Source organism: Micropterus salmoides, unplaced genomic scaffold (assembly GCF_014851395.1).
Source record: "Micropterus salmoides isolate LMB-PRFRI ecotype aquatic unplaced genomic scaffold, ASM1485139v1 Ms_hic_scaffold_1, whole genome shotgun sequence".
In the NCBI taxonomy this organism is placed as follows: Eukaryota; Metazoa; Chordata; class Actinopteri; order Centrarchiformes; family Centrarchidae; genus Micropterus; species Micropterus salmoides.
In genome coordinates this window covers 63,870,589-63,895,503 of record NW_024040040.1, presented here as the reverse complement: position 1 = coordinate 63,895,503, position 24,915 = coordinate 63,870,589, and the positions used below count along the sequence as shown (strand labels likewise).

The 24,915-nt window shown below is 40.7% G+C and overlaps 2 protein-coding genes across 2 annotated transcripts in view; both read right to left on the bottom strand.

Moving 5' to 3' along the window:
- Positions 1-6,760: 6,760 nt before the first annotated feature.
- Positions 6,761-17,688, bottom strand: LOC119898208 (B-cell receptor CD22-like). Its single transcript, XM_038712399.1, has 6 exons — positions 17,503-17,688; positions 16,632-16,892; positions 14,134-14,394; positions 11,856-12,116; positions 10,315-10,918; positions 6,761-6,960 (listed from the first exon to the last, which is right to left on the bottom strand). The coding sequence occupies exons 1-5, from the start codon at positions 17,603-17,605 to the stop codon at positions 10,647-10,649; spliced, it is 1,158 nt and encodes a 385-aa protein (XP_038568327.1). The 5' UTR covers positions 17,606-17,688; the 3' UTR covers positions 6,761-6,960; positions 10,315-10,646.
- A 321-nt stretch (positions 17,689-18,009) lies between these two features.
- Positions 18,010-24,915, bottom strand: part of LOC119890656 — a 41,907-nt gene continuing 35,001 nt past the window's right edge. The window contains exon 3 of the mRNA XM_038702049.1: positions 18,010-18,664. Within this exon, the coding sequence (XP_038557977.1) occupies positions 18,270-18,664 (395 nt within the window). The 3' untranslated portion in view covers positions 18,010-18,269. The remainder of the gene's footprint in view (positions 18,665-24,915) is intronic.

Below are 24,915 nucleotides of genomic sequence, written 5' to 3'. Positions count from 1 at the left end.
GAGTTCGTTAAAGTACGAAGTGTGTAAATCATCCAAAATTTGACGTAAAATTCAAATGCCTTCCTGTTGATTTTAGGGCATCGCTCCAAGAGGCTTTTTTGTGCGTCTGGACAAGATACACGTACCACAGAAAATTCGTGCACGTAGGTAAAACGTGCGGCGGGGGCTGCTTCGTTAAAAGTCACTTCCTGTTGCCAGCAGGTGGCGCTATGACTGTGGGTGAATGTCAGCATGTACATGTTTCAGGGCGGGACTCTCATCCTACATGTACAGTTTGGTCCAGATGTGAGCATGTACACTGAAGTTACGACAACTTCCGTGTCATGGCGAAGAGTGATCTTTGACGCCACGCCACGGACACGCCCATTGACGAAAACTTGCAAATAGCACAACTTTTCATCTTCAATGCCTTTAGAAGGCACAGCACAAATTTGAGGTCGGTCGGACTAAATCCCTAGGAGGAGTTCGTTAAAGTACGAAGTGTGTAAATCATCCAAAATTTGACGTAAAATTCAAAATGGCCGACTTCCTGTTGGGTTTAGGCTATGGCTCCAAGAGACTTTTTTGTGCGTCTGGACAGATACACGTACCACAGAAAATTCGTGCACGTAGGTGAAACGTGCGGCGGGGGCTGCTTCGTTAAAGGTCACTTTCTGTTGCCAGCAGGTGGCGCTATGACTGTGGTGAATGTCGGCATGTACATGTGTCAGGGCGGGACTCTCATCCCATGTACAGTTTGGTCCAGATGTGAGCATGTACACTGAAGTTACAACAACTTCCTTTCATTGCGAATCATCGACGCCACGGACACGCCCATGACGAAAACGCGCAAATAGCACAACTTTTCATCGTCAATGCCTTTAGAAGGCACAGCAGAAATTTGACGTCGATCCGACTAAATCCCTAGGAGGAGTTCGTTAAAGTACGAAGTATGTAAATCATCCAAAAATGGCCATAAAATTCAAAATGGCCGACTTCCTGTTGACTTTAGGCTAGGGTTCTTGAGGCTTTTTTGTGCGTCTTGATACGATACATGTCCCCAGAAAATTTCGTACATGTAGGTTGAACGTGAACGAGGGGCTAATCATTCCAATTTTCTAGGTGGCGCTAGCGAGTCATTTTGCCACGCCCATGTGCGAAACTTGTAGAATACGAAATTTTTCACCGGTTCTGACATGTTGCAAATTTGGTGAGTTTTCGAGTATGTTTAGGCCATGTCATTTGGGCCTACTTTGCAGAAAAAAAAAATAAAAAAAAAAAATATAAAGCTGCAAGCAGCGTTGGGCGGGCCCTCGCACTTGTAAGCGCGTCCGCGCGTGAGCCGGCCGAGTTGCACATTCTGGAGCTCTGCCGGTGCGGCTGTGAATTTCCTACGCGGTTCCGACGCCGCATGAAGGTGCTATATGTCCTTCCTGTGTCCCCTATGTGGAGCTACATAGCACTTGCCGCTATGAATATAAATGGTATTGGCGTGTAGATGTCTGCGGGGGGGAGAGTTATCAAGCACGTAAAGTTTGTTTCAGATGTGACATGTACACTGAACAATAATGTACCCAAACAATAAAATAAATTCCTTGCCTTGTTGTTTATGTGTACATACAGAGGAAGAATGTGAGAACAGCACACATTTCATCGTTACTGTGTGTTAGCATGGGAGAACAGTGGATACTTTTAATACAGCCCACACCCCTAATACTGTGTAACTATAACAAGTAGAGACAGAAGAAAAAGATGTTCTTTCTTTACAACTGTCTGCATAGCTTATTCATATTGTGTAATGAATGAAAATAAATAGGCCTACTAGGCTCCTCTCTACTTTGACATTTAAGATTAGCTTGTTTGATCCACCTTCATACACATGTGACATTACTGTACAACTTGAGAAAGGTGAGTTGTTTTCTGCTCCAGCCTGCCTAAAAGAAAAGCGTTTTTGGGATTAAATGGACTTTATTAGCTGCTGCAGTGCAGGATGAACTCAGAATAGACCCATTTCTCACCTTATTATTCTAAATCATGCAACGAAGAAGAAGAAATGCATAAAAATCCTGGGACAAAATCTGTCCACAAATACTGTACAGCATGTAGTCTGATGAACAAGACTTGTGTTATAGCTGACTTGGGCAGTGAAATGTTTAATTTTTAATTCATGTGGTCATAGTTGTCCACAACTCAAATCAGAATATAAGAAGAAATGTTTTATACCACCTCAAGAAGGCTTCCTATCAGAAAGGTAGGAAGGTATTTCAAATGTACAACTGCAGTACTTAAATCTAAGTAAAGTAATTTCCCTGACATTTTTGTGTTACTTACTTTTAATAGACCATGTAAGAGGTTTTATACTTCCTGTGAGTATAATCCAATCAATCTTATTTTCATACTGTATATCCGTTGTGTAATTTGATAAATTGTGTTGTATGTCGTGCTCGCATCTCAGAGAAGACTCTGACTGCAACATGCGTCTTTGTAAAGAGAGAAACGGACAGAAAAAGTCTCTAACTCTGCCTGTCAGCTCGCTCTGCTCCGTTAAAACTGAATTTACCATACAGAATTGAATACGAGTGCACTCCAGATTTAGCTGCAGCCAGCTGACCGTGTGCTTCTCCCTATACCGCAGTTCTGTGTCCATGCATGCAGCAAACTGAAAGCACTGTCTGTCGGAGCGTCTACGTGAAAAGAGAAGGAAGACATTGCTGGTAGTATTGTCTTCAGAGTTGTTAAACACCTCAGCGCACTGAAGGAAGCCATCTGACTGTGTGAGGGGCAAGATCGTTGATGTCTGCAGGCAGAGTAGGAGCTCTCCTGTCTGACTGGTCCACCAATAGCAGAGAAGATGACCCCTTGAGACACAGCCCCTCCTCATTTGCATAATGAGGCAGAAATGCATACAAAAATTTAAGACAGGCAGAAATAATACCATGGGTGAAAATAAATAAGGTAATAAATACAAAGGAAGAATAAAACAGACAAAAATATTAAAACACACACATAAATAAATACATTAAAAAAATTAGTAATAAATAAAGTTGAATAAACAAATAAGGTAATTATAACAAAGGTGAATAAGTAAAGGCACTAATTAAAATATACATTTATGTCTCCTTGTATAATTTAATTACTACCTACATTTATTTATTTACTTATTTTTTTGTGTATTTAATTGGATGCTTATTTATTTATTGAGCATTTATTTATTTCTGTATTTATTTCTGACTGTGTCAGGATCGGTCCTCCATAGCGGGGTGGGAGAGTTATCAAGCACGTAAAGTTTGGTTCAGATGTGAGCATGTACACTGAAGTTACAACAACTTCCTGTGTCATGGCGAAGACTTGATCTCTGACGCCACGCCACGGACACACCCATTGACGAAAACTCGCAAATAGCACAACTTTTCATCTTCAATGCCTTTAGAAGGCACAGCACAAATTTGAAGTCGGTCGGACTAAATCCCTAGGAGGAGTTCGTTAAAGTACGAAGTGTGTAAATCATCCAAAATTTGACGTAAAATTCAAAATGGCCGACTTCCTGTTGATTTTAGGGCATCGCTCCAAGAGGCTTTTTTGTGCGTCTGGACAAGATACACGTACCACAGAAAATTCGTGCACGTAGGTAAACGTGCGGCGGGGGCTGCTTCGTTAAAAGTCACTTCCTGTTGCCAGTAGGTGGCGCTATGACTGTCTGTGAATGTCAGCATGTACATGTGTTCAGGGCGGGACTCTCATCCTACATGTACAGTTTGGTCCAGATGTGAGCATGTACACTGAAGTTACGACAACTTCCGTGTCATGGCGAAGAGCTGATCTTTGACGCCACGCCACGGACACGCCCATTGACGAAAACTTGCAAATAGCACAACTTTTCATCTTCAATGCCTTTAGAAGGCACAGCACAAATTTGAGGTCGGTCGGACTAAATCCCTAGGAGGAGTTCGTTAAAGTACGAAGTGTGTAAATCATCCAAAATTTGACGTAAAATTCAAAATGGCCGACTTCCTGTTGATTTTAGGGCATCGCTCCAAGAGGCTTTTTTGTGCGTCTGGACAAGATACACGTACCACAGAAAATTCGTGCACGTAGGTAAAACGTGCGGCGGGGGCTGCTTCGTTAAAAGTCACTTCCTGTTGCCAGCAGGTGGCGCTATGACTGTGTGAATGTCGCATGTACATGTGTTCAGGGCGGGACTCTCATCCTACATGTACAGTTTGGTCCAGATGTGAGCATGTACACTGAAGTTACGACAACTTCCGTGTCATGGCGAAGAGCTGATCTTTGACGCCACGCCACGGACACGCCCATTGACGAAAACTTGCAAATAGCACAACTTTTCATCTTCAATGCCTTTAGAAGGCACAGCACAAATTTGAGGTCGGTCGGACTAAATCCCTAGGAGGAGTTCGTTAAAGTACGAAGTGTGTAAATCATCCAAAATTTGACGTAAAATTCAAAATGGCCGACTTCCTGTTGATTTTAGGCTATCGGCTCCAAGAGACTTTTTTGTGCGTCTGGACAAGATACACGTACCACAGAAAATTCGTGCACGTAGGTGAAACGTGCGGCGGGGGCTGCTTCGTTAAAGGTCACTTTCTGTTGCCAGCAGGTGGCGCTATGACTGTGGGTGAATGTCGGCATGTACATGTGTTCAGGGCGGGACTCTCATCCTACATGTACAGTTTGGTCCGATGTGAGCATGTACACTGAAGTTACAACAACTTCCTGTTTCATTGCGAATCATCGACGCCACGGACACGCCCATTGACGAAAACGCGCAAATAGCACAACTTTTCATCGTCAATGCCTTTAGAAGGCACAGCAGAAATTTGAGGTCGATCCGACTAAATCCCTAGGAGGAGTTCGTTAAAGTACGAAGTGTGTAAATCATCCAAAAATGGCCATAAAATTCAAAATGGCCGACTTCCTGTTGACTTTAGGCTATGGGTTCTTGAGGCTTTTTTGTGCGTCTTGATACGATACATGTCCCCAGAAAATTTCGTACATGTAGGTTGAACGTGAACGAGGGGCTAATCATTTCCAATTTTCAAGGTGGCGCTAGCGAGTCATTTTGCCACGCCCATGTGCGAAACTTGTAGAATACGAAATTTTTCACCGGTTCTGACATGTCTGCAAATTTTGGTGAGTTTTCGAGTATGTTTAGGCCATGTCATTTGGGCCTACTTTGCAGAAAAAAAAAAAAAAAAAAAAAAAAATATATAATCCGAGCAGATTCAATAGGGACCTCGCACGGTCGTGCTCGGGCCCTAATAATCCGAGCAATTTCAATAGGGACCTCGCACGGTGCTCGGGCCCTAATAAACTCAAAGTTCAAAGTTAAATGAAAAAAAATCCCAAGTTGATTAAAGTGGATCAAATTAAAGATAAAAATCAAAAATGATTAAACTGAATCTTAATTACCCTTTGGTAATTATCAACGTTATCAAACTTTTAATTGCTATAAAAAGTCAGAGTCCAAGTTACATTTACAAGGTAGGGATTAAAGAAAACCTGAGTTGGAAAACAATCAATTCAAATTATCAAGCTAAATGTGGGTTTCAGAATTCCAATCAGTCCAAACAACAAAAGGTTAACAAAATTCCAATCAAGATGTTATTCTGTATTTATCTTATTCCTGCAAGGATCAAAAATAATAGCACTACAGAAAAGGCTTCAAAATGACAAAGTCAAAATCTGGGATATTGCAGCAGTAATGAGAATAAAGCTTTTTATTCAAACACAGCTAGATCAAAAATTAGATAAGCAAATCTTTGAATAAAAGATTGCATCAAAATGAATAGAACTACTCAGTGTAATCCTAGGTTAGGGTATAAAATTGGCTATGTACCTTTGTTACAAGCAAACACCCAATAGATCTTTAAATGTGTTAGCAGGTATTCAAGGGGGAAAAGGAGAGCCCGTGCTCAATCCTACACTCAAGGAGTAACACTCCTTATTAATTTAACCTGAGAGTCAACACAATGGTTTATGTGTCTCAATCAAGTTAACAAAATCGATCACCAGAGTCTGGTTTAATTTACTCGATTCAAAGTCATTGGCACAGTGCAACTATAATCTGTTTGCCTCTTATAGGCCTTAAAATTATCTCAATAAATCACAATATCAAGTTAAGTTTCTCTCAACCAAAAGGGAATTTCATCCGCTCGTCAGCGGCGATTGCATGTAGCTGTAGCTCAGATTTCTCATCAAATGGTAACGTTACAGGAATTTATTCAGTTTAACATTAGCTCGGTTGGACCCTCAAAGCTCAGCTCACTACAGCTCTGCACTGAACATCAAGGAACAATGGCGCGACGGCCAAAACAAGTTGCACAAAGCATTTCATTTCATAACAAAAGAACACGGCCAAAATTCACACACAGCTTTCAGCACTAACGTTAACTTAGGAAGGAAGACAGAACATTCTTAGGGAGCAACTTACTGGACGATAATTATTGTAGTGGCAAAATTAAATTTTTACTGGGACTAACTAATAATTTCTCTGCATCAAGGCCGTGTGTATTGTTTATTCTAGTGTGTCTCAAGGCCTCAGGCGGTAGGCACCATTTTGTAGCAGGTCTAAACTACGTATGAATTTTAATAAATTTATGAGAATTGGGAACCTGTTCTTTAAGCTGGCAGGTAAACCCGAGTCTGATTTTTTTCTTCCTCTATAAGAAATACTGAAATAAAGGCTGTTCATTTATAAAATGAATTTAAGATTAATCTTAACATTGGCCATGAGGTTATCAGGTGTAAATAGAGAAGGCTGCTAGTAGGGAGGGTGATAGATAAAGGAGGATGTGGTTAATTAAGGTGAATAAAGTAGTCAAAGAAGGAAGTGATGCACCATTGAGATGAGTTTTCAGCTGACCGGTGACTCTGCAGTCTGAACAGCATGTTTTTGTTTGTACCTCTGCTCTGTTGTGTGGTGTCTCATCAGCCTCAGGTTGTTGTCGCAAAGACCTCTTTCTTCTGACGGGAGAATAAATAAAAGAAGCTAATTAAACTAAACACATGACACATTTCTTCAAGCAAACATAAATACAATGCTAAAATGCCCATATGTAGAGTGACAGTTGATGCGACACCGCAGAAATCAGGTCACTCTAGCGTGGAGATGGACGGCCTCGCCTCACTCTCATGTCAAAGGTGAATGCGAGTGTTTACGACTATGATGACAGGATGAAGAGTGAACGAGAAAAGAAAAAAACTCAATGAGAGTAAACTGCGTGAACATCAAGTAAAAATGTGTTCTCTCCGCTCAGCAGCGCTACTCTTGTCCGTCTGTGTCTTGGTTACTTCTCAGACTGTGACTGAACAATGTTGAATGAAACATAACTATAACGTTTTTTTATAAATATTTTTTTATATTTGAAAATGTATTGAAGGAAACTTGGAGGAGCCAGTTTGAATGGACCTGATGGAGCTGATAACATTAATATATAGAAAATATCTATAATCTACAGGGGCTGTGCTGAAGTTTGTCAGTAGAGTAGATACCGGGTCATCAGCCAGACCAAGAACAGCTGATCCACATCCAGCCTCAGCCAGTATGAGCACAGGACACAATGAACCAGCAGATTGGCCCCCAGTATTAAAGGGACTATATGTAAGTTTTTCAATGAAATTAATCAAATGTTCATTGCCTTATTGTCAGTGGGCTCAAAACTCACTTAGAAATGAAGCACACGCCTGTTTTCTCCGTTCTCACAGCAAAACACAGGTCCACGTAATGATAAAAAACAACAGTAAAGGTTTATGTACTGATGATGTTGAGTAAGAACAAAGTGAGCATTAGTAAAGCTGGAGAAACACAGAAAGTCACGTTAGCTTGCCAGCTAATGCCAAGCAGTTGCTAATGTTATCCGGTGCAAAGTTTTATCATTTTCCACATTACTTCACCAACTAACGTGACCCATGTTACTATCCTGTGTACCACTGTTGATTTAGCCTGTAAGAATGGATGTAACGGCAAAAAGCAAATGTGTCAATCTGCCTTTTTTCGGGAGGATTGTGCCGATATGCGGCTCGCTGCACTGAATGAAGTAACCTGTGTTGATCTGCCTCTGAGACGGGAACGTTGAAGTAACAGAGCCTGAACATGTCTGAGTGAAAAGCCACAGCCGCGGAGTGGACCATAGGCACCACACTTCCCCCTCTGCATGACTTTACATGCTGCACAAACAGGGCCAGAAGGATTATCAAGGATCCCCATCACCCTTGCAATAAACTGTTTGTAACGCACAGAGGATGAGGAACAGTTTTTTCCCTGTGGCAATCAGAGCCCTGCACTCTGAACACTTTTTAACTTTTAGTACACTTTTAACATTTTTATCCCAGCCATTGTACTTTAACATTTGCTCGCTCATATATATATATATATATATATATATATATATATATATATATATATATATATATATATATATATATACACATTCTTCATTCATAACTATTGCACATGTAAAGTATCCATAACCATAATTTAATTATAACTTATAATAACTTAATTACAACTTTTGTTAAAATCTTTGTTGTTTTGTATTTATTGTATTCTATTGTATTCTTTTATCTTACTCTTTATTTTTTATTTCAATTGAAGACAGAAGTACAGTACATGTCACAAACACATTTCACTGCGCATCTTGCATGAGTATGTGACAAATAAAAACCTTTGAAGTTTTACTTCTTCCCACTCCATTTCAAGCATAAGTGTATAAGTTATTATTATTGTGTATCTTTTCTGTTGTCACATTATTTTGCTTGAAATAAATAAATAAATAAATCCAGCCTGCATTCTGGTGTTCCTGCGTTTATTGCAGGATTTCTGTATGAAAGTGGTTGTGTTCTGGAATATGCTCGCTCATGAGTTCAAGCGAGCACGCGTACGAGCACACGCCTGGTAGAAATCTTAAAACCGCACAGCTAGAGGCCGCTGGAAATTCCATAATGCCCCTTCAACAGACTGCATGAGTACTGAGTTAGTGCGTAGAGGTCTGTTAAAACCAGCTATTTTTTCCAGAAGATACCAATACTTTTTACATATTTTATTTCTAGTTTAATGTGACCTCCCCCCTCCTGTTTCTGTATTTATTAGAGAAATAAGGAGTAGGCTGTAGCCTGACCATTTCAAAATAATAGCTGCATAATGATAAGACATCAAACTACTGTCATATTCTGTAATTATAATAAAAATATCCTGCTCAGAACTGCCGCTTCATAACATCATCCTATTATTGTTGTCACGATCCTGCCCTGAGCTTGTCTGTGTTATATTATTATCTCGGTGTTTTGATTTTGGTTTCTCTGTGTCTGTTTCAGTCCTGTCTGTCTGTGGTCTTGTATCCTGTCTTCTGCTTGTTCTGTGTGGTGGTTCTGATCTGTCCTGTTATCTCGGTGTCTGCCTTAGTACTTTGGTTCTGTTCCTGTCCCTCCTGTGTTAGTTTCCCACCACCATGCTTGGGTTCCGTCTGTTGGTTAGGTGTCATTTATGTTCTCTGCCAGTTTCAGTAATCTGATTTTGTTCATTCAGCTCTAGTCTCTGTTTAGCCTTTTATTATTCATCCACATCTTATTTAGTATCTGTCTTGCCTCGTATCTTAGTTCTTAGTCCTGTACCTTAGTTCCTGTCTTAGTGTTCACTCCTGGTTGGTGTACTTCTGTGTTTTGCCCATGTCTGAGTTCTGTTTTACCTTAGCCTCTGTCTGTGTTCCTTGTTGGTGTTAGTTCATTTGTGATCGGTCCGCTTGTTTATATTACTCTTTTGTTTAGTGTTCAGTACTTGTGTGATGTCTGCTCACATCCAGTAATCTGCCTGCCATCTAGTCACTCTGTTTTTCCCTTCTGTCTATCTGCCTCGTTAACCCTGATCCCAGTCACCTGTGTTGCTCCCGCCCTGCTCGTTAGTCCCTGTGGATAAATGTCTGGTGTTTCTCTTCATTCCCGTCTGTACTTTTACGTAAGTTTGAAAATTGAGTACTTCTTTCACCACTGCTCTTGTCCAAACTGGCCACATATAAATCCCTCCCTAATGTTATTTTATGTGAAGTGATGGGGGCCAAAATCGAAAATCCTCATTCTGTGCAAAATAAGCTAATAAACATTAGACAAATTAGGTGTGTATCTTCCACAGTTAGTCTTAGTATGGAAACTGGATTTTGTCCCGCATTACGTACACTTTCAGAGGGGATCTCTTGATGGCCAGTGTTAACATGAGGAACCATTGCAGCTAACTTTCAATGTACAGATGAGCAAGTGATTATTGCCTCGGTACAGACTAGACCAAAAACTTGTCCTATAAGATGCATATTAAACTGATTTGCTCACCTAATCCATATGAAGACAGAGAGAAGAAGTATGAAGACCAGAACAACAGCAATGACTGATAGAACAACTGGAAATTTCAATGAACCTGGAAAACAACAATCAAGCACAAACACTGGAAAAGTTACAGGAATGTTTGGGTCCAATAGGGAAGATAACTGGACACAAATGATGGCTTAAGTGTGTTTTCTTGGGAGTGGTTTAATCAAAGGGTAAAAATAACTTAGCTTCTGTAACCCAAGGTCAGCCCAAAGATGCGTGAGGACCCCTTTAAATGTGGTGGCACCTTGTCAGGTGGAAATAAACTCTGCAGTTAACAGGTGTGTGAAGGTAAATTATAACGTACCTGCCACAACAATCAGATGTAAGGTGGAGTTATGACGTCCTTTTCTGTTCTGGGCTTCACAGTAATAATTCCCACTGTGTTCAGCTCTGAAGTCAGTGATGGTGAAGTTCTGTCCTGATGCTTTTGGTGAGTCTTCATTCTCCTTGTACCAGGTGTATTTAGCTGCTGGGTTAGCATCACTGCTGCAGGTCAGAGTCACTGTACTGTTCTCCACTATCTCAGCAGAGGGACTCACTGACACAGAGGGAAGCTTTGGAGCATCTGGGGGGAGAACATGTATAGAAATACAACAGTTTCCAGGCAAACAAGTTTGTTGTTTTGAGTGCCGCCTACTGGGAGGGGCACCAAAAGAGAAACATTACTAACACAAAGAGAATGTTCCACTTTATAACCTGACATGGTAGGGGAGAAACTGTGTAGTGAGTAACTATGACATTTAGTAAAAATACACTATTAACATGTTTTACTACCTCAGAATGGACAAGAGAGGCATTTGAATGTGAATTTCTCCTCCATCAAAGCTATAAGCTTTGTAACAATGAAAATATCAAACGGATAAACTAGAACAGAAAGCCTGTTTATATTTCACATGATACATATCTAATCTAAAAATACACTGACAAATGAGAACACACTCCATGTCACTCTGTGATTTGGTTAGTGATCTACCCGAAGAGGGTGCTTTCACACCTAACATGTTTAGTTTGGTTGAACAAACTCTGATGCGGTAAGATTTGTTTACAGACCACTATGTGATGAACGACAGAGTAACATCAGGACAACAATGGAGCAAAACCTTCTGCTGCAGCTCAGCAAAGAATCACTGTCTGGACAAACACCAGGGAATTTTGGACTAAAACAACTGTAATTTCTGAAATTACAGTTGATTCATGAAACTCAGACTGCTGAAGCCTCAAATTAGTTTAAGCTGAACTTTGGAAGGCATGTTGCTCTATGAAGGGATCTCTTTAAGGAGGAACAGGAGTAAGGAATAATTACTGACCAAAAACTATTTTAATGTACAAATGACTATATTATTAAGGTAGAATTAAAAAAAAGATATCTGAAATGATCCTTTAAACCCCTTATGATGCTACTTTAGAACATGACATTGTTTCTAGCCTGAGCTCATCAGACATTTACATCTGTAATTAAACACATTGTGTGTCGAAGTGCTTTGCTGATGTTTTGTACTTACACTGGACATCTATGGATACAGATGTGGAGTTGATCTGGCCCAACTCATTCTCAGACTTGCAGTGGTAGATCCCGCTGTCCTTAGAGCTGATAGAGGTGAAATGATAAATGTCCTCTGGTCCCTGAATCAGTGTTTGGTTCTCCTTGTACCAGGTGTATTTAGCTGCTGGGTTAGCATCACTGCTGCAGGTCAGAGTCACTGAACTGCCCTCCACTATCTCAGCAGAGGGACTCACTGACACAGAGGGAAGCTTTGGAGCATCTGGGGACAAAAGAGAGACAACTTACAGTGGGTACGGAAAGTATTCAGACCCCTTTAAATTTTTCACTCTTTGTTTCATTGCAGCCATTTTCCAAAAATCAAAAAAGTTCATTTTATTTCTCAGTAATGTACACTCAGCACCCCATCTTGACAGAAAAAAAACAGAAATGTAGAAATTTTTGCAAATTTATTAAAAAAGAAAAAACTGAAATATCACATGGTCAAAAAGTATTCAGACCCTTTGCTCAGTATTTAGTAGAAGCACCCTTTTGATCTAATACAGCCATGAGTCGCTTTGGGAAAGATGCAACAAGTTTTTCACATCTGGATTTGGGTATCCTCTGCCATTCCTCCTTGCAGATCCTCTCCAGTTCTGTCAGGTTGGATGGTAAACGTTGGTGGACAGCCATTTTCAGGTCTCTCCAGAGATGCTCAATTGGGTTTAAGTCAGGGCTCTGGCTGGGCCATTCAAGAACAGCCACGGAGTTGTTGTGAAGCCACTCCTTCGTTATTTTAGCGGTGTGCTTAGGGTCATTGTCTTGTTGGAAGGTAAACCTTCGGCCCAGTCTGAGGTCCAGAGCACTCTGGAAAAGGTTTTCGTCCAGGATATCCCTGTACTTGGCCGCATTCATCTTTCCCTCGATTGCAACCGGTCGTCCTGTCCCTGCAGCTGAAAAACACCCCACAGCATGATGCTGCCACCACCATGCTTCACTGTTGAGACTGTATTGGACAGGTGATGAGCAGTGCCTGGTTTTCTCCACACATACCGCTTAGAATTAAGGCCAAAAAGTTCTATCTTGGTCTCATCAGACCAGAGGATCTTATTTATCACCATCTTGGAGTCCTTCAGGTGTTTTTTTAGCAAACTCCATGCGGGCTTTCATGTGTCTTGCACTGAGGAGAGGCTTCCGTCGGACCACTCTGCCATAAAGCCCCGACTGGTGGAGGGCTGCAGTGATGGTTGACTTACTACAACTTTCTCCCATCTCCCGACTGCATCTCTGGAGCTCAGCCACAGTGACCTTTGGGTTCTTCTTTACCTCTCTCACCAAGGCTCTTCTCCCCCGATAGCTCAGTTTGGCCGGACGGCCAGCTCTAGGAAGGGTTCTGGTCGTCCCAAACGTCTTCCATTTGAGGATTATGGAGGCCACTGTGCTCTTAGGAACCTTAAGTGCAGCAGAAATTTTTTTGTAACCTTGGCCAGATCTGTGCCTTGCCACAATTCTGTCTCTGAGCTCTTCAGGCAGTTCCTTTGACCTCATGATTCTCATTTGCTCTGACATGCACTGTGAGCTGTAAGGTCTTATATAGACAGGTGTGTGGCTTTCCTAATCAAGTCCAATCAGTATAATCAAACACAGCTGGACTCAAATGAAGGTGTAGAACCATCTCAAGGATGATCAGAAGAAATAGACAGCACCTGAGTTAAATATGAATGTCACGGCAAAGGGTCTGAATACTTATGACCATGTGATATTTCAGTTTTTCTTTTTTAATAAATTTGCAAAAATTTCTACATTTCTGTTTTTTTCTGTCAAGATGGGGTGCTGAGTGTACATTACTGAGAAATAAAATGAACTTTTTTGATTTTTGGAAAATGGCTGCAATGAAACAAAGAGTGAAAAATTTAAAGGGGTCTGAATACTTTCCGTACCCACTGTATATTTGTTTACAGGCCTGTTTTTAGGCATGGGGTGCCACGAGCTAGGAGGAGCAATACAAGTTATTATTTATTGATTGATGACTGATGATTGGATGTAACTGAGTCTTGCTCCAACTCCACCTGCTGTTTCTGTGTTCCTCCTGCTAATAATATATTCAGCCTCTTCTCCACATTGACAGCGCTGTGTCAGGATTGCTCTAATGCCACCAGTATGCCACATTTGGTGGTGGCAGATTTTACTTGGGTTTTAAGCTTTTGCCCAGTTTCAGGAAAGAAATCTCAAACACATTTTATAAAATCTATTATTGTAAAAATGAAAACTAGTAAATTTTCAATTATTATTATGCTTACAGTGGACATCTACAAATAGAGATGTCGAGTTGATCTGTCCATACTGATTCTCAGACTTGCAGTGGTAAATGCCTCTGTCCTCAGAGCTGATGGAGTTGAAATGATAAATGCCTTGTAGTTCTTGCAGTGGTGTTTGGTTCTCCTTGTACCAGGTATAATTAGCTGCTGGGTTAGCATCACTGCTGCAGGTCAGAGTCACTGAACTGCCCTCCACTATCTCAGCAGAGGGACTCACTGACACAGAGGGAAGCTTTGGAGCATCTGGAGGAGAACATGTAGAGAAATACAACAGTTTCCAGGCAAACAAGTTTGTTGTTTTGAGTGCCGCCTACTGGGAGGGGCACCAAAGAGAAACATTACTAACACAAAGAGAATGTTCCACTTTATAACCTGACATGGTAGGGGAGAAACTGTGTAGTGAGTAACTATGACATTTAATAAAAATACACTATTAACATGTTTTACTACCTCAGAATGGACAAGAGAGGCATTTGAATGTGAATTTCTCCTCCATCAAAGCTATACGTTTTGTAACAATGAAAATATCAAACGGATAAACAAGAACAGAAAGCATGTCTATATTTCACATGACACATATATAATCTAAAAATACACTGACAAATGAGAACAAACTCCATGTCACTCTGTGATTTGGTTAGTGATCTACCCGAAGAGGGTGCTTTCACACCTAACATGTTTAGTTTGGTTGAACAAACTCTGATGTGGTAAGATTTGTTTACAGACCACTATAGGTGCTGGTCATATAATTAGAATATCATCAAAAAGTTGATTTATTTCAGTAATTCCATTCAAAAAGTGAAACTTGTATAATGTATACATTCATTCCACACAGACTGATATATTTCAAGTATTCATTTCTTTTTAATTTTGATGATTATAACTGACAACTAATGAAAACCCCAAAATCAGTATCTCAGAAAATTAGAATATTGTGAAACGGTTAAAAATTGAAGACACCTGGTGCCACACTCTGATCAGCTAATTAACTGCAAAGGCCTTTAAATGGTCTCTCAGTCTAGTTCTGCAGGCTACACAATCATGGGGAAGACTGCTGACTTGACAGCTGTCCAAAAGATGACCACTGACACCTTGCACAAGGAGGACAAGACACAAAAGGTCATTGCTAAAGAGGCTGGCTGTTCACAGAGCTCTGTGTCCAAGCACATTAATAGAGAGGCGAAAGGAAGGAAAAGATGTGGTAGAAAAAAGTGTACAAGCAACAGGGATAACCGCACCCTGGAGAGGATTGTGAAACAAAACCCATTCAAAAATGTAGGGGAGATTCAAAAAAAGTGGGCTGCAGCTGGAGTCAGTGCTTCAAGAACCACCACACACAGACGTATGCAAGACATGGGTTTCAGCTGTCGCATTCCTTGTGTCTACCAGGAAGTTTTAGAGCACTTCATGCTTCCTGCTGCTGACCAACTTTATGGAGATACAGATTTCATTTTCCAACAGGACTTGGCACCTGCACACAGTGTCAAAGCTACCAATACCTGGTTTAAGGACCATGGTATCTCTGTTCTTAATTGGCCAGCAAACTCGCCTGACCTTAACCCTATAGAAAATCCATGGGGTATTGTGAAGAGGAAGATGCGATACGCCAGACCCAACAATACAGAAGAGCTGAAGGCCACTATCAGAGCAACCTGGGCTCTCATAACACCTGAGCAGTGCCACAGACTGATCGACTCCATGCCACGCCGCATTGCTGCAGTAATTCAGGCAAAAGGAGCCCCAACTAAGTATTGAGTGCTGTACATACTAATGCTTTTCATGTTCATACCTTTAAGTTGGCCAACATTTCTAAAAATCCTTTTTTTTGTATTGGTCTAAAGTAATATTCTAATTTTCTGAGATACTGAATTTGGGATTTTCATTAGTTGTCAGTTTTAATCATCACAATTAAATTAAATGAACATTTGAAATATCAGTCTGTGTGTACTGAATGAATATAATATACAAGTTTCACTTTCTGAATGGAATTACTGAAATAAATCAACTTTTTGATGATATTCTAATTATATGACCAGCACCTGTATGTGATGAATGACAGAGTAACATCAGGACAACAATGGAGCAAAACCTTCTGCTGCAGCTCAGCAAAGAATCACTGTCTGGACAAACACCAAAAGGGAATTTTGGACTAAAACAACTGTAATTTCTGAAATTACAGCTGATTCATGAAACTCAGACTGCTGAAGCCTCAAATTAGTTTAAGCTGAACTTTGGAAGGCATGTTGCTCTATGAAGGTATCTCTTTAAGGAGGAACAGGAGGAATTATTAGTGACCAAAAACTATTTTAATGTATAAATGACTATATTATTAAGGTAGAATTAAAAAAAGAAATCTTAAATGATCCTTTAAACCCCTTGTTATACTACTTTAGAACTTGATAGTCTAAGCTCATCAGACATTTACATCTGTAATTAAACACATTGTATGTGGAAGCGCTTTGCTGATGTTTTGTACTTACACTGGACATCTATGGATACAGATGTGGAGTTGATCTGGCCATACTCATTCTCAGACTTGCAGTGGTAGATCCCGCTGTCCTTAGAGCTGATAGAGGTAAAATTATAAATGTCCTCTGGTCCCTGAATCAGTGTTTGGTTCTCCTTGTACCAGGTGTATTTAGCTGCTGGGTTAGCATCACTGCTGCAGGTCAGAGTCACTGAACTGTCCTCCACTATCTCAGCAGAGGGACTCACTGACACAGAGGGAAGCTTTGGAGCATCTGGAGAACAGATGAACATGAAGTACTTCAAGATTAGAATTTGTTACCGTAGACGATTAACTATTTTCATTAAAACTTCTCTGTGTTTGTTTCTTTTTGATTCTCTCTAGTATTTGTCACAGCAGCTGTCCAGAGTGCTGATTTTTGACTCCTGCTGGTGGAAACTGACAGCCAATAACACGTCTTTAATCATTTGTCTCTAAAATACAGGATGCTGGTTGTGTACAGGTCCTGTTTACTGAGTCAGTCCTGACAGTCTTCTCAGGTAAGTTGTAATTGTTGCCAGCTGGCAGATCATGTCCTTTCTTATGTTTTTGAAATAATTCTGTTGAGTCTAAATAACAGACTTTTAAAAAGTTATTTTCCTTATACTAACAGCTGTTGCATCATCATCTACACACTGAACATGAATCTTCATCAGAAACTAAACATCAGACTAAGATTGGATCTTTTTGCCTTAGAGTTCTGCAATTGAGTCCTAAACCTGTTCCTGCCTGCACACAGGACAAACGGTGAAAGCTGCATCTACATTTAGATCTAGAAGACTCTAATATGGTTATGTCTGAAATTGTCATTTGTTTTTTTCCCCGACACAGTGGAGTAAACTCACACACTGAAGGAGAGCGGAAATCCTCATGTCCTTTTACAGCACAGGAGATGATGTCTCCAGGATAAAACTGATCTTTATAAGAAGATGTCTCCACCCTTTCCATTTTCTGTCCATTCTTGAACCAGACGTAGGAAGAACGATCAGGAAGACGACAGCTGCTGTGACAAAGCAGCTCTGCCTCAGTATAATTCTTTGTAGACTGTTGATCTGATCACCTGAACCTGGAGATCTAAATCTGTGGAGAAAAAACAGAAATGTTTGTCTTTATGTGGTGCTGAATCACAACATACACAGAGATATAAACAATAGAACATTATAACAATCATGTAATCAATTAATCAGGACATAACAATTCTTTCCCATTAGGATCACTATTCAGCACATTCAGTTGTCATCAGATAGTTTAAATGTGCTGTTACAGTTTGTGTTCATCAGTACCTGTGACAGTCAGAGTTGTACCAGGTAAACTACTCCTCCATTCAAAGCTTCCTGCTGTGAATTTGAAGTGATACTCAGCTGAGTCGCTCTCTCTCAGGTCAGTGATTCTCAGAGTGGAGCGTCCTCTCTCTGTTTCAAGGACCTGAACACGACCTGCATACTGGGAGTCTTCACTAAGGTCCTCAGGCTGTGAGGGATTCTGCCACTGAAGACTACGTTCAGGTCTGAACCAGAATTTAGATCTGATAGTTTCATAACTGTTGTAAGTACAAGAAATGTTCACTGATGAGCCTTTGAAGGCACAGATGCTTCTGTCAGTGTAAGTCACTCTATGGCAGGTTTGACCGCGAATACCTGAAAGATAAAAACAATTCTTGACCATTTTGAAACCAGAGCTGGTGAGGAGTCACAATGCATGTAGTTAAACAAATACATGTAGTTATGTGTTCGGCTCCACCAGATGGTGTTATGTTAGTGGAAGATTGTGGAGTAAACTCACACACTGAAGGAGAGGGGAAACCCTCCAGTCCTTTCACAGCACAGGAATAACTGTCTGGAGAAACAAAGTAGTCTGAATAAGAAGATGTTTCTTTCTGAATTTTCTGTCCATTCTTGTACCAGATGTAGGAAGGACGATCAGGCAGACGACAGCTGCTGTGACAAAGCAGCTCTGCCTCAGTAGTAATCATGCCAACGTTTGGTCTGCTAACCTGCACCTGGAGATCTGGATTTGTGAAGAAAGAACAGGAACATTATTTTAGACCATAAATACACATGCAATGCAACATATTTATAAAATTATTTAAAATCAGATGAATGTTACCTGTGACAGACAAAGTGACTCCAGGTGAACCAGTAAATCTTCCACCTGGTTGGTTTGTTATGAACATGAACTTGTACTCAGCTGAGTCGCTCTCTCTCAGGTATGTGATTCTCAGAGTGCAGATGTTGTTAGAACAACTGTACTGCAAACGACCTGCGTACTCTGAGTCTGTTCTCAGATCCACAGGTACATCTCCATTCATCTGAGTAAACCAGAAGTTTTCCTCAACTGTAGTATCACGGTCATTTATTCTGGATGGGTATGTGTAGGTGCAGTTTATTTCCACTGTTGATCCTTTTAAGGCACAGATCTGAGTAGAGGTGTAAGTCACTCCCCAGCCATTCTGAGCCTGTATCACTGTAACACAGAGCACATCAGAAACTGCAGTCAGACTCAAAAACATCAGGACACAGACTTTCATTTGTAGTGGAGGTGCTTCAGTGTGTGAAGCTACATTTCCCAAAACTACTTTGACTCTCATGCCATCCCACCTTAAAGCAAGAGTGTGGAACTTTTACATATAAATGAACATTACATTCAAGCCATTTCCAAACAAGTTCACACAATGCTGATTAATCTTTTCGTAATTACAACTAAATAAAAGATTTATTTTGTATCACAAATGTTTTTCTTATATTTTTACTTCTTTCTTGGGGACTTTGTAACGGGTGTTTTAAATTAAGTTCCAATTACTTCTGGTTTACGCCAAAGTGAACAGAGAAGTCTTCGAGGACTTAAACTCTCTTTTTTTCCTGCTAGAAATTATGAGCAGTGGCTCTTGGATACTTTTAAATCACTGGACTGTCAGATAAAGTTGCTCTTGCCATTCTTTAAAAACATTTATGATCTTAGTGCTACGCGAGTGCGGCCTACCAATAGCACTAGCCTGTACTACAGTGACTGGTTTTATAGCTAATGCTAATTAGCAACAAGATGCCTCCCTTCTCCACGGACAACCTCTACAAACTTCTACAGAAAATTGCAGTGCTGGAAACCAAGATCCACAGGTTAGAAGTGAATGTGGAAGTGAATGGACTATGTGGGAATGACACCACTTTACCGTGGACCCAAAACAGTGGACAAGAGCATGCTAACACATGGCTAATTAGCACCAACAAGACTACCAAGAAGCAGGAGGCCTGTGTACTGGGTGATAAATCCAAAATTGGGAGTCCTCCCTGGAACGCTCTTGGTGAAAAGCCTAAGAGCAAATCATTTCCTGGGGGAAATGGGAGAACAGGTAACAGTCAGAACCTGGCGCCCTGAGATTTGTGATGCAACTGGCTGGCCTGCATTATCATCCAGGCAGAGCGCCTCTTCAACCCCTGTTCTTAGGAGGACACAGCCGTGGAAAGCTGCGAAAGGGAGAATTAGCAACAAACCTCCCCAACAACCGACTGTGCAACAGCAGAACAGATTTTCACCACTATTGCAGGACCCTGGATCTCCGTCTGATGACCTGGATAACCTCCCGTCCTCACACAGAATGGTAAGGACTGAGAGTAAATCAGAAAAAGTAAAAAGGCTGCAGGGAAAGCTAACGACTGGGCCTCAAACTCTGACTGTGGGTGACGCTGCTGTAAATGATGTAAGAAGCATGTGCAGTAAGAACACCAAAATACTCTCCGAAGGATACGGTGTCTGACTTGGCAGAAAGAATCCTGCATATCGTGACTGAACATCCTACTGTGAAAAACATCATACTCCACATCAGTGTCGGTCCACCAGATGCGGCATCACTGGCATCACAGTTAGCTCTTTGAATGCTGAGGTGTTTATCAGTGGCCCTATACCGCCAATCCAAAGAGGAGATTCAGCAGATTGATGGCATTGAACACGTGGCTCTCAACGGCATGTACTTTCCATTCAGTGCATTTCATTGAAAATTTCTGTGGGACCGCAGAAATCTTTTTAAAGGTTCAGCGTGTAAGATATACTGGCATCTAGTGTCCAGCCTACCGCTGCCCCCTAACCTTTCAAAGAGGGTAAGACAGCTACGGTGTCTGACACAGCACAAAAGATGTCTCTTCTGAGACAGCAGAGAGTGTCCAGTCAAGAAATGAGGTTTCTTTAGGTAGATTTATTAAGAAATTATATTTACTGCCCGGCAACAATAATATCTGGCCCACTGCCAGATTATGGTGCTTTAATAGCAGCAAAAAATATAAATAAATAAATGCTTTGATAGCTTTACTTAAAAATAGATCTCAGTCATGACAGCAACAGTTACTCACATAATCACTTCCTCTTTAGTGGTTTTGCCTACAAAACAAATGCACGAGAAAGCTTGTTGATTGCAATCTCCTATTTGAAGTTGAACTGAGCTTTTACTTACTTACTTACTAACGACACACCTCTGAAAGAGCCGTCAGAAAACGTGATTCCCCTGAATGTCCCCTGCCTGGAGATACTGGGGAAAGGAAAAAGTGTCCGTAGGTTGATGGATGAGGATCAAACACCAAAACAAAAATAGCGCAGCACATGCCGTGATCTCAGAAACATTTGCTGCAGAATCCATTTGTTGGAGAGAAAAAAAAAACTTGTCCCATGGTAGATTTAAAACCACTATACTTTGGATATAAACCCTGCGCCTTATTAACTGAGCTAACTGAGCTACATGCCAAAGTGAGGTAATGTTATGGCTTATATTCTCATACACCATCTAATGGTTGAAAATATTGCTCAGATTCAACACTTATTATACTATATTAGTACTATATTAGTACTACTTCTTTTTCTTCTAATGTACATATTCAAAATAGTGATGAGTGTCCGCACTGCCTGAATTCTAGTAGTAGGAGAAGAAGTAGAACAAGAAGAATGCAGTGACGAAAACGCATTTTACAGCGCTGTTTGTCTGTTTTCAGCTACTGTAGAAATATGACGATGCAACGTGGCGACGTCCATGGAAGGGGATGCCCGCAGTTATGTGCATATAAATGTCTCTAAGTTAATGAAAACATAATGGTTTATTATATAAGGTCTTTATACACCAATGAAATCATAGTTATAGATCTTATATTGCATTTCTATCAAAAGATCCTCAGAAATATTACACACTGGACCTTTAAGGCAGATGGACTTCGCAAGTCAGGAGTAAAATTGTTCAGCTCCAGCCTGTTTTACTTTCTGTGTCACTCTTCTGTTCCCTCTGCCAAGGACAAGAGGAATCAAAACAAGAAGAAGACATAACACAACACGCCAGAAACCTTGAAGGAGAGCCACCTCAGCCCCCGCCGGAAGAGAGCTCTGATCACGGGAGACATCTGAGCCAAGAGGAAGAGCCTCCACCTCCCTCACTGAAAACCAACAGTGAGGATTCACCCATCTCTACCCCCCCAATCCCCATCCAGGTCACCCTTATCTCCAGACTCCCTTTCTCCCCTCTCCCCCCTGTTGGACTTCACTGATCACATGGAAGACCTGGTTAGAGCTGGGACCAAATTTACTCTGCTGGTAGTCTTCTCCATCCCTGTCTTGACAGGTAACAGAAAAAGCATGGTGAATGTGTTAAGAAACAGGAAGCACTCAACATATCCTGCAAAATTTAGTATTAATTCCTCGTCAGCCGCAGCCTGTCGAAAAAAGTGGGCCAGATAATGTTTTTAACACACTAAAATTAGCTTTGTTAAACGTTAGGTCTTTGGCAGGAAAAACATTTTAAATCACTGAAACTTGGTTGGACCAAGATAACAGTGCAGCTGTCCTTATCGAGTCTACCCCTCCCACCTTCAGTTTTATAAGTGAAGCTAGAGCGCACAAGAGAGGAGGTGGAGTTGCCATTTTGTTTAATGACTCCCTCCAATGCAAAAACATGTCTTATGGGAATTTTGCTTCTTTTGAATATGTGGCTCTTCAGCTGAATTCCTCTTCTCGAGCTATTTTTCTAAATATCTAAAGGGCCCCTAAATACTGTGCAAACTTTTTTGATCACTTTGGTGAACTGCTGTCTATAATCTGTATTGACTTTGACTGTGTGGTTATTGTTGGTGATTTAAACATCCATGTTGACAACCCCCCAGGACAGAGGGACTAATGAACTGTGTTGTGTTCTTGATAATTATGGGCTGACCCAACATGTGATGGAGCCCACACACAATAAGGGGCACACTTTGGACTTGGTCATCTCCAAGGGTCTGAACATTTCCAATGTTGTGGTGATTGATGTTGCTCTCTCTGATCATTCCTGTGTTTTCTTTGAGAGTGCTATCTGCGTGGTAATCACAAAATGGCATATCACTGAAAAACACTAGTGAAAAATTTATTGAGGCTTTCTCCTCGACACCCGCCCTCTCACGGGTCTCAGTCAATGAGCTTGTAGATCATTTAAATTCTAAAATTAAAAATGTTATTGATGCCATTGCAGCAGCCAAGGTGAAGGTGGTCTCTGGTAAGAGAAGATCTCCATGGAGAAATGCCACGCTGGTTAGAACTCAAAAAAGAGAGTGTTGAAAAGCTGAACGCAGGTGGTGGAAAACAAATCTCCAGGTTCATTATGACATCTATAAAGTCATAATATGCGAAGTCTATAGACACTTTGCATTTATAATTTAGAACTGAGAAATGCAAGGCGGTCCTTCTTCTCTGACATTATCACCAAAAACACATAGAATGCACGTGCCCTGTTACTTTCGACAGGCTAACCAACCCTCCTGTGTCTGTAGCCTCTGACCTTCTATCCACCAGGGCCTGCAATGAATTTGCCTCCTTCTTCACAGACAAAATTCAAACAATTAGACAAGCAATCAGTGCCTCCATTTCAGTAACAGGATATGTCTTGTCCCTGTGTCCACTTAAAAACAATTCATATAGCATGAGGCAATTTGATTCTATTAACCCTAAAACCCTGAAGGACATACTACAACATCTGAAATCCTCCTCATGCTGCCTTGATATTCTCCCAACAGGTTTTTTCAAAAATGTTTCTAAATGCATGGCCTCAGATCTACTACAGATTGTCAACATGTCTCTCCTCTCAGATCCTTTCCCACAGGCCCTGAAAACTACAGTCATTAAGCCACTCATTGAAAAGGCTCTTTAGTGCTTGGCACTAAATAACTGTTTTTATGTCTTCCAGTCAGGTTTTCAACCATACCACAGCACTGAGACGGCTCTTGTTAAGGTCTTCAGTGACATCCATTTAAACACTGACAGTGGCAGAATTTCAGTCTTATATTATTATTATTATTGGATCGCAGTGCTGCATTCAACAACATATTACTAGACAGACTTAAAAACTGGGTTGGACTTTCTGGCACAGTACTAAACTGGTTTGAATCCTACTAGAAGGACAGGCACTACTTTGTGTCTATAAGTAATCACACATCTGAGCTGACAAAAATGACATGTGGAGTTCCCCAAGGCTCCATTCTGGGACCTCTTTTGTTTAACATTTACATGCTTCCACTGGCTCAGATTATGAAAAATAACAAAAATATGTTACCATAATTATGCAGATGACACACAGATTTACATAACCATTTCACCAGGGGACTATGATCCCATACGGGTGCTGAGTAACTGTATTGAGCAGGTCAACAGCTGGATGTGCCAGAATTTTCTTCAGTTGAACAAAGTTAAAACTGAAGTTATTGTTTTTGGAGCCAGGGAGGAACGATTGAAAGTCAGTGCTCAGCTTCAATCTGTAATGCCAAGAACCACAAGAGAGAATTATACATGACATTCCATCAAACTCATTTTTGACAGCTATTTCCGGTCCACCCCCCATACCGGATGTCTGTATGTAACTGATAAGAGGGGTGCGTACATCCTTCCATTGTGTGTTTTTGACTGATAATTGGAGGAGGTTTTTCATTGATTTAAAGACTTTATTAAGTAATAAAACTTGAATGAATTAACTAGTAGGTGTTTATGGCAATAAATTTATCATTAAAAACGTATAGCAGTGAGTTATAAGTAAAGGAGGAATCTCCGGGGCCAGCAAAGGATCAGTAGGAGGTTTCTTCATTGATTTGGAATCAAGTCAGTCTTTATTATTAAACAAGTGAAGAATAAATTAAAATAATGACAGTAAAGCAGTAAAATGGTATAACGGTGAGTAAAAATTAAACAGCATTATAAATTACCTTCAACAGCATGCAGCAAAATAAGAGCGAGTTCCAAAATTAAACTTTGTAAAATCTTTGCTAAAG